Below are 9587 nucleotides of genomic sequence, written 5' to 3' on the forward strand. Positions count from 1 at the left end.
ACAGGAGGTTCTGTAATCTGAATTATGTAAGAAAATCCCTGCTAATGAACACCACTGCAGTAAACATTCATTTATGCATTTAAACAACTTCTTGTAGTGTCTCAGATTCAGCCTCATAAGCATTGACAAGTTTATTTTATTCATCTCGATGCAGTATTTTATTGTGTTTGAGGTCCAACATTTTTGTTTCTAATGACATTTAGTAGGGAGTTTTTACTTAGGATATAGCTCTTGTTTGACTGTTTTATAGTTTTAGTATCTATGTTCTAAAATATAACTTTAAACTATTTGTTAGAATTAAAGCCACCATCATTTAATTCACACCCATTACATTTATTCCAACAGAATAAAAGACAAAAACGGGAGAAATAAGAACAAACTTTTAATTCTGAATAATAATAATAATACAAAAAAGTATTCAGTTCTTGTAACACCTTCAGTGCAGCATGTTTATTATTAACTAAACCTGTTCAAATAAAATAAATAAAACAAACACTTGATAAATTGTTCCAGTATCCAAACAAACTATTCATGATGAATGCTGTGCACGCTGACACTGATCTTTTTGGAAAATGTTGACTAGTGGCAGGCTGAAAACTCAACTGAAGCTCAAAACATTTGCTGTGCATCTGGTAAACACTTGGAGTTCTTAACGCAAGTAAATCTTATTACAGAACTGGAACAAAACTTTTGAAATCCTTTGCATATGGACCCTGAGAATCGTGGTTTCGGGTCACATTGTTATTTGCGAAAGTGAGACCGGAGGTGGTCCTTCAGGGCGGGGATGGTGGGAAACGCCGTGCGACACAGATGACAGCAGAGAGGCAGCTTCAGCAGCTCTCCGGTGCCGTCTTTAACAGTGACCTGTCCACTCGTTTCAAGCATCTGAATGACATCTGTGGGAAGACAATCAAAGTATGTGTTTCAGTCAATGGTTCCAAACTGGTAACTACGTAAAAACTGTGCATTTTATTTACAAGAACAGCAATAAAACACGGCCCTTACCCTGAGAATCTATGAAATAGTCGGTTGTAAAGGAGTTCCAGTGCTTCTTGTTCTTCAAACAGGGCGAGTCAAAGTCCTGGCTGATCACGTGGAGATGAAGCTGACTGGAAGAGAGTGGAAACATATCTTTAGTTTTCTGTAAAAAGTGCCGACTCTACTTTTATATACATTACAATCTTTTTTTTTTATTATTATTTTTACACATGAAAAATTGATTGTCGACTCGTTTCTTACTTCGGAGGTGTTTGACAGTAAAACTAAGAATCCACAAAATGTTAAGAATAATTTGAAACTGTGTATACTGGATGTTTCAAAATAATTAAAAAAATAAAAAGCCCTCTTATTTCTTTTACTGTTTTACAGCCAAAGTTTAGTTCAGTCTAGTGATGCTACACTTTAATTATATCTTACAAATGGGACGGCAACAAACCCAGAGGTGTGAAAGATACAAATAACTATTACGGTACTATTTTCATTTGACTGCTTTGGTACAATCAATCACAAATATTTTTAATAACGAATAAGCAAATCTCTTGTTCAAGTCAAGTCACTCAAATCATCTATGACTTAAAAAAAACAAAAACTTGAAAATGTTCTTTAGTGAAATGTATTTTCTATTTTCACTAAAAAGTTGAGGTAAATTATTTGAGACTGAGAACACAAAGTTGCCTTCTAGGAGAAAACAGTTGGGAGAAATGTTAAAAAAAAACCACACACACACACACACCAGTGAGGTACAGTTCCTGCTTACCTCATACTCGGGATGGCGTGGTAACCCATCCGGAAGCTTAGCGAGCCGCGGTCCGGGCACCGCTGAACCATGCGGTCGCCTACCTGCTGCATGTGTTTCAGCAGGTCACAGTGCTCCCCGCGAAGCGCCTTCAGACTGGAAACCGACTGCCACGGCAGGACCAGCCAGTGGTAGCGAGCTTTCGGGTATTTGTCTTTAATTACCACAACCTTGTCATCTTTGTGAACCTGGAACGTTTGAGCCAGTGTTGTGTCATCTTAGATGTCGTTCTTCAAGCTACGAGTGAGCATCCCTGCAACTGTGAAACGTCTCGAGAAAACTCTCACCTGCATGTTGGGGTCTTGCATTGACGCCTTCAGGCCTTGGCTCCAATGCCCAACATTTGCCTACAACAGATACCAGGTAAAATAGTAATTCTGTGCAAAATACTAACGATTCAAGCAAGAGCACATAAACAATAAAACCAACATTTTAGGCATGCATTCCTATATTTTTTCCTTTTACATTTGTTTTCGTGACTCCTCCAGGACTGACTGACACAGGGTCCTTTTCTGTCTGTTTAACTGCTTTCGTGCTCTGAGCGTCTCTCTGGCTTTCTCTGTCCTCCGAAGTCGGATCCCTCGGCCTTTTGGCGTTGCTGTGTCTTCCTGTGGGATCTTCTTTAAACTGCACAGTGTACGGGTGAAGCTCATTGACCACATGAAGGAGCTGCCCAGGCTTTATCTTGACCTCATTGTCTTTACCCACCGCCACAGAGTCCACAGACGTGGGATTACAGCCCACCTTTAGAAACAAAAGAAAAAGCAGCAAACTGTGAAACGGTTTACAGTTAGATGGATTTTAAAAAGTCACTTTAAAAACAAGCTGAACCACAGACTAATTATCACTGAAGACAGATCTATTAAACACATAAAATGTGTCCAGTACATTCAGTGAATACTGCAAGACCGATAAAGACTTCAGGAACTTAGTGTGTATTGTTACTTAAACATTAACCATGCTATTGTTTCAGAATGGTTATCATACAGATGAATTAATGTTTTCTTGAGTATCTTACCTGTTTAACTTTGACATAACCTTTGTTGCATTCAGCTCTCAGCTCAACTGGTTGGAAAGGGATAATATTTAAACAGGTTAAAGTTTGCTTTGGAAACAATGTGTCTTTTGTATTTTTATTAGTTTGTTTTTGTTTTTTTTTCACAATACCAAAATGCATATAATAAAACAGGAGAAGAAACAAACTATTTAGATTCATCTCATGATAGAAACCAACAACAGGTTTTTTTTGAAAGACCGGGCAAACTTAATGCACAAAATTAATTTGTACATCTTGATATTTGTCACTTTGACAAATTTCTGAGATGAGACTCCAGTTATCAATATTTCCATATCAACCTCCAAATCACCCAATCATACAAATTTTTAGGACAGTTTGGGTCAAAATTCACCGCCGTCATTATCGTCACCCTAGTTTAGAGTAAAGGTCAGGGGTATGACGTATTAGTGACACTGTAACTGAGTATTTTAACTATGTTGTGTATAACGAGCTGTCATTCTGATGGGTTTGTTACATTACTTCATTTAACAAAAAATGTACTTTAAAGAATAAAAATATTTGAACAATGTTTTCAAAGTTTAAAAAAGGCATTTTACATTTGCGTTTCGGGTTATAAAACACAAAGTACCAATATAACTTGGAAAAAAAAATCTAAGATTGTGTCATGCCATGAAAACTAAACATGAATTCTTAATACCACCTTATAAACCAGACTGTTACAGTTTCCATTTTAAAATTTCTTACTTTTTCTAGACCCAAGTACTCACATATTTATTAAATGTTTGGCCAATTTGCATATCAAAAGATGAAACATTTACTGCAAACCCAAAGGAAATGTTTTGGAGGCTCACTTTTGACTGGCATTTTTCATACAATACGTGCAATATTCATTGTAATAAATGGCCTGTATTTATATAGTACCTTTAGAAATTTAGCCAGATTTGAGAAATGTTTTACAGTGTTTTTTTTCTTTCTAACAAAACTACAATGAAATGTGCTGCCAAAAACAGAAATGTGTGGTTTCCATGAATATGAGGATTTCATTTTTAGAAATGTACTGCCTGTTTGTTTGTTTATTTCTGTAATAACAACTGAGGTGTGAGTTTGTACATTTAAATGTTCTATTTGTTTTATTTTCTTTTTCCCATACCTATTCAGACTTGAAAAATACAAAAAAAAATCATATTTTTTATGTTTTTTACAGTCAGACAGTCAGTGCCATTAAAATGGACACTGCACGATTATAGGAAAGAAATAAAACATAATTATAAGCTACCTGTTAGCACAACTACAAAGCTCAAAAGTTACCTTGATGCCTCGAGCATTTTTTGTCTTTAATAGTCGTTTCTGGGCCTCGACCCACAACAACTGTCTGTAAATGAGGCAGATGAATGGGTTTGTGATTACCCTCCTCGCTGATGAGCCAGCAAGTTGGCATTTTATCATTTTTCGGTGCTTTTCTAGACGAAGCTAGCAGTCCCAACTCTTGGTGGCTAATAGTGGCGTCGCCCGAAAATGACGTCACAGCGCCGGAGCATCGCGATAGGCTGGAGTGTTTCGCTCGGCACGGCGCGGCACGCGGGCTAAAGAAGAAGGTTCTAGAAGAAAAGAGTCGCCTTGAGCTCGAGCGTCGTGAGGGTGAAAATCGTTGTCTTCATTTAAGGTTGGAAAACAGTTGTTATCGAAACATGTTTTATCTACACCGGTCTATTCAGGTCCAGCGCAGAGGCTGGGAAAAAACAGCCTTAGATGTCGCTGTAGGTTCGACCAGGTGTTGTGCCGAAAAATGCCCCCCTGCGCTGTCAGAAACACCATCGTCATGAAAAGCGGAGTCGTTTCACTAATCTCTGTTAATAAATCGAGTCAAAGTCAAAAGTGACAAATTGGTTGTGGGTTTATGGTATCCTCAAGGGAAGGTGTTTGCCATTTCTGACCAGAAAACAAAAGTTACAGCCACGAAACTCACAGTTCGTGGCTGTAAATCTGTTACCTTCATGCTTGGAACGACAATTAGGAGATTTAACCTGGTAGCACCCTATATACATATATGTCAGTATATATATATATATATATATATATATATATATTTGTAAGTAATTGCGATACTGTCACCTTTGGGTTGTTTTTTCAGTGAGAACTGCTGCCGTCAAGTGGGCTTCCTTTGCCGGGGTACGTTTTTCGGCACAACACCTGTTCGAGTAGCTGATTTAGCTAGGCCCTGTTCAGTTTCTGTTCTGTGGGAACCGGAGGCTGCCGGAGTGGTGTTTGTTTGGACTTTGATTAACCGGACACTTAAAAATCTCCAGGCACTCGTTCAAAACACACCAGGGCGTTTCTTTCCCTCACCTCCTTGACAAAGATACTGAGTGGGGAAACATGTCGCTGAGTGAAAGTAAACAAGAAGAAATAGCTTCACTTGTTTTTTCTTTGGTTTTTGTTTTTTGTCACGAAGTGAAACTTAAGATTTCTGGTGAAACCTCGCAGATGTGAAGAGCAGTAACACTTGATCTTTTATTTACTTGTTTGTTTTTTACTTGAACGTTTTGTTCCCAAAGTAGCTGCTATTGATTTTATTTTTCGAGATGTACAAACAGTGAAGTCATCAACTCTTGATTGTAGCAGAGTGAAAAGTATCATAACCCACCCTCTGTTTCATTATTACCTTTTATAACATCAGCGTAGGGTTATCGACGACTTCTTCTTAGCTCGTTGTAGAGATCCCCAAAATTTAAAACCACTGGGCTCAAGTTTGAAATGTTTATTTTCATTTGTTTTGCCTGTCTGCCAAACGAAAGCACACAGATTGTTTGCCTAAATTGAATTTTGTTGTGTCACAGTAACATGTTGAAGGGTCTAAACTACATTTAAATTTCCTGAAAAGTTTTAGTGGAGAGTCACTTTTCATCTGCAGATCTTAAATTGGGTTTTCTCAGTTTTAATATCAGGTTTTTGGGGTGTTTTTGTTCCCACGTCGAGATAGAAATTCAGACACTGACTCTGTGTTTGTTTGTTTGTTTTCCTTTCCCAGCGTCTTCTCTTCAAGTCAAACATGGTCAAGGAAACGGGTTTTTATGACACGCTCGGTGTCAAACCCAGTGCGACTCCCGAAGAGCTGAAAAAGGCCTATCGCAAGCTGGCCTTAAAATACCACCCTGACAAAAATCCCGCCGAGGGAGAGAAGGTACGAGTCTCCTAATTGTAAACCATGACAACGCCGCCGCGGATGTGTTTCAGCTTCGTTCTTCTCCTCTCCCTCTGAAGTTCAAGCAGATCTCGCAGGCGTACGAGGTGTTGTCAGATGCCAAGAAGCGAGAGCTATACGACCGCGGCGGCGAAAAGGCTATAAAGGAAGGTGGAACTGGCGGCAGCGGCGGGGGTGGTGGCTTCGCTTCGCCTATGGACATCTTTGACTTGTTTTTCGGTGGAGGCAGTCGAATGCACAGAGAGCGAAAAGGTAGGCCTGCGGTTAGACGCTGAACATCTGACATGAAGGTTGAGCTTTCTGAGACTTTTCTGAAGCTGTGTGTTCAAAGGCAGGTTAAAGTTTTGGTGTTCGTTTAAGATAGGGAGATTGTTGCGGCTCTTCGTGGAGCTTCATTTAATTTCACTATCACCTTAATTATGAAGAGAGTAAAAGTTAATTTGTTCTGCAACACACCATCTTCAGTGTAGAAAACTTACAGGACTGTGGGGATGGGTGGACGGGTTTACAAACCTAGTGTGTAACACATAATGACATTTAGAAACTTGTGAAGAGTATTCAGACATGTACTGGATCACTCTAAATGTTACAGATTCTAAATTAAGGGTATATTTATCAGATTTGATCGCCTAACAAACGAAAACAGTGCTGTCCAAATGTTTCTTATCCTCGTGAACTCAGCTGCAGCGTCATATTTTGTGACACAATCAGGGCGATTCCTAATGAACAGGCTTTTGTTGCAGGGTCTGCATTTATTCTTTGAAACTGGAAACACTTCAGCTCTCCTGCGATCAGAGTTGTAATTTTATACACACAGGGGAGGATATAACTCGTGAGCTCATCTACTGGTTGTGTAAAGTCAGACTCTCATTTTAGAGGGCATTTTATTTCTTTCTGAATACAGTGCTGTCTCACGTTTTTAAATGCAATTTTGGCATTTTGAATTTTCAGTAGTCGTTTGGTAGCTGCACGATCTCTTCGATCGGTTTAGTTGTGCAACAAGCACAAGAAATGTTTGAAAACATCTGTTTTTAGCGATTTAACAGTTTATATACTACAATTTCTTTTTTTTTTAAGTATTTTGAGATTTGTTGAAAGTGTCTTTTATTAAAGACTGAAGAAGTTTAGTCGTTCTGATTTGATGTTTTGTTTTGTATTGCTCATCTTTTCCCACTAGAGGTCAGATCTGATGCGCTCAGCTTCTCTCAGGCAGACAAAGATGCTGTCGGGGATGCCTTCAGAGTGGTCTGGGAGGGATTTCCTTTCATTTTATGTAAACTATGGCTTAAGTATTTTTTTTAATCGACCACTTATTTGTGGTGCTGTTATGTTTGTGAATGGAGAATCTGAAGGTAAAAGGTTTACATGATTTTTTTTTCAGGAATGATAACTTTTGAACAGTGTTGTATGAGTCCAGGATCTGTTAATTATCTAAGCTGGTGTTGTGTTTAATTAATTAACCAATAAACGACTCAGCTTCCCGTTATTTTAACTGTTTTTATTGGAATATGTCACAAGCGATGGACTATTATCAGTTATCATTATTAGTGTGAAAGATTAGCTATGTTGTTGAACTTTATTAAAAGGACAGCAGGCAGGTTGGTAAACGTTTGGTTCAAGTTCAGCAGGACTAAGACGTGGTTTCACAGATCAGTCATACAACGTGTGCCTAAAACAATGTTAGTAAGACGGCAGTATGAGGTAAACATGCAATATATGATCAGTGCGTTCACTGAACCTAATCAACCAGGCTATTTTTTGTTTGTTTGTTTTTAGAGAAAACACAGAAACTGAAAATATATTTCCTCTTTGTTCAACTTTCCAACAGTTGATATTGCTTGAAAAACAACAACAACAAAAGTCATGTTTTTTACTGGAAACACTAATCTGTAATATGTCTGACAGTAATGTTTTGTTCCTTCGCAGGAAAGAATATTGTTCATCAGATCACAGTGACATTAGAGGATCTTTATAACGGAGCCACGAGAAAACTTGCTGTCCAGAAGAACTGCATTTGTGATAAATGTGAAGGTATGTCTACGTATTTATTTATTTATCTTACAAAGTACTTGTGTTTTCAAGGCGATTGTTACACATGAACTGCAGTCCTGACCTTTTTAATTCATGTTCTGGCTGCTGTGTTTGGATTTCCACTCATCGATATATATAATGGCAGGTTTATGTAGGATTGATGGAAACAATTATGAACAACCATGAAGCCGCAACCTGTAAACAAAGCTTTGCTTCCCGTGTCATTGTCTCTCTCTCTCTCTCTCTCTCTCTCTCTCTCTCTCTCTCTCTCTCTCTCTCTCTCTGTCTCTCTCTTCTCGGGTGTACGTGTGAACAGAATGATGGATTCTGGTCATGATTCTCTGCTCATTAGTTCATTGTTTGGTATTCCAGGCAGGCCTTTTAGCTCAGGCAGTCTCAGCCTGTAGACTAGTTTTACAGGTTGGGGATAAATCCAAACAATGTATGTTTCCACCAGTCAGTCAAGCTGCAGTTCACTTCCAGGGTGTGCTTCTGAGTTATAAACTAAAATAATATACAACAATTTCTTTCCAACAATAGCTAGTTTTAAACATTTAATCTTAAGTAAGCAAACAAGTTTCTTTGCACGTCTTCCATCTGTGTGCAGTTGATTAAATGTCTCTCATTCTGAAGAACAACAAACTTTTAAGCAGTTAAAGAAGCTTTTGACTCTCCTGATTCTTCATTTGAGTTTGTGGGAAAACAGTAATGTTTAAACTTTTGTTTCCACAATAAAAACTGTGAGCAGAATCGATGAGCTCTGTTCTTCCTTCACAGCTGAAAAGCCTTGAAAATGTTTGTTCAGCAACTGATTCATGTTTTTAAACGGAAGAAATGGGCTGAGATGCTTTGGTTCTCCTCATTAGAAGAATTATATTCTTACTTAGTAACTATTTTCAACAAGTTTAACAGTGAAACTGGATTATTTTGTGCCTGTGTTTAAAAGGATGTTTCCACACCTGGCTGGTCGTCCAGGCGTTCATACAGTTTTATTTACTTATTTTATAAGAGCTGCTTGTTACAATCTCAGTGAGATGAGTAGTTTTCCACAATTAGTGGATATTTTTTGCAGCAACTAACAACTCAGATCAATGATTTATTTAATTGTTTGTGCTTTTTTATATAAAAAGGGTCACCAAAAAGTAGGGAAAAAAGCAAGCTTAGTTACAATCAGGGGTGGAAATTAGCACCCGCCACGGGCCAAATGCGGGTAAATATTTGAAGTTGCGGATGAATTTGATCAACACACGCCACTGTGGCGGGTTGGCAATTTGAACAAAAAAGGTGTTATTTGTCCTCTTGACATATAGGGGGCAGCAATGTGCTCGAGTTGCTGCTGTTACGTCGAGCCGCGTTCCCCCATCAGATTCGGTTCCCCCTGTGTCTCCATAAATTATGACTTATCTATTAACAGAATTGTTTAGAGGGGCAAATATTTCTCATTAAAAAAACATCATTCTTTTAAAAATAAAATGTGCTAATAATATCATAATACAGAGGAATAAACACAGGTAAGAAGTTGTTGGTAAATTATTTTTGTC

General features: G+C 38.2%; 2 protein-coding genes across 2 annotated transcripts in view; one reads left to right on the top strand and one right to left on the bottom strand.

The window, feature by feature from the left end:
* Positions 1 to 365: 365 nt before the first annotated feature.
* aptx (aprataxin) lies at positions 366 to 4369 on the bottom strand. Its single transcript, XM_017419376.3, has 7 exons — positions 4122 to 4369; positions 2814 to 2860; positions 2261 to 2539; positions 2083 to 2142; positions 1757 to 1983; positions 1006 to 1109; positions 366 to 896 (listed from the first exon to the last, which is right to left on the bottom strand). The coding sequence occupies exons 1-7, from the start codon at positions 4249 to 4251 to the stop codon at positions 742 to 744; spliced, it is 1002 nt and encodes a 333-aa protein (XP_017274865.1). The 5' UTR covers positions 4252 to 4369; the 3' UTR covers positions 366 to 741.
* dnaja1 (DnaJ heat shock protein family (Hsp40) member A1) overlaps positions 4330 to 9587 on the top strand; it is an 11859-nt gene continuing 6601 nt past the window's right edge. The window contains exons 1-4 of the mRNA XM_017410652.3: positions 4330 to 4476; positions 5842 to 5994; positions 6075 to 6267; positions 7942 to 8046. Of these exons, the coding sequence (XP_017266141.1) occupies positions 5863 to 5994; positions 6075 to 6267; positions 7942 to 8046 (430 nt within the window). The 5' untranslated portion in view covers positions 4330 to 4476; positions 5842 to 5862. The remainder of the gene's footprint in view (positions 4477 to 5841; positions 5995 to 6074; positions 6268 to 7941; positions 8047 to 9587) is intronic.

Source organism: Kryptolebias marmoratus, linkage group LG3, assembly GCF_001649575.2.
Source record: "Kryptolebias marmoratus isolate JLee-2015 linkage group LG3, ASM164957v2, whole genome shotgun sequence".
Taxonomy (NCBI): Eukaryota; Metazoa; Chordata; class Actinopteri; order Cyprinodontiformes; family Rivulidae; genus Kryptolebias; species Kryptolebias marmoratus.

Bases quoted from the DNA above. Each gene is read 5' to 3' on its own strand.
- aptx (XM_017419376.3), bottom strand. From the start codon at position 4,251: ATGCCAACTTGCTGGCTCATCAGCGAGGAGGGTAATCACAAACCCATT. The intron at 1,984-2,082 runs GTGAGAGTTTTC...CAAACGTTCCAG, and splicing joins TGCAAGACCCCAACATGCAG to GTTCACAAAGATGACAAGGT. The intron at 897-1,005 runs GTAAGGGCCGTG...GTCTTCCCACAG, and splicing joins CTATTTCATAGATTCTCAGG to ATGTCATTCAGATGCTTGAA.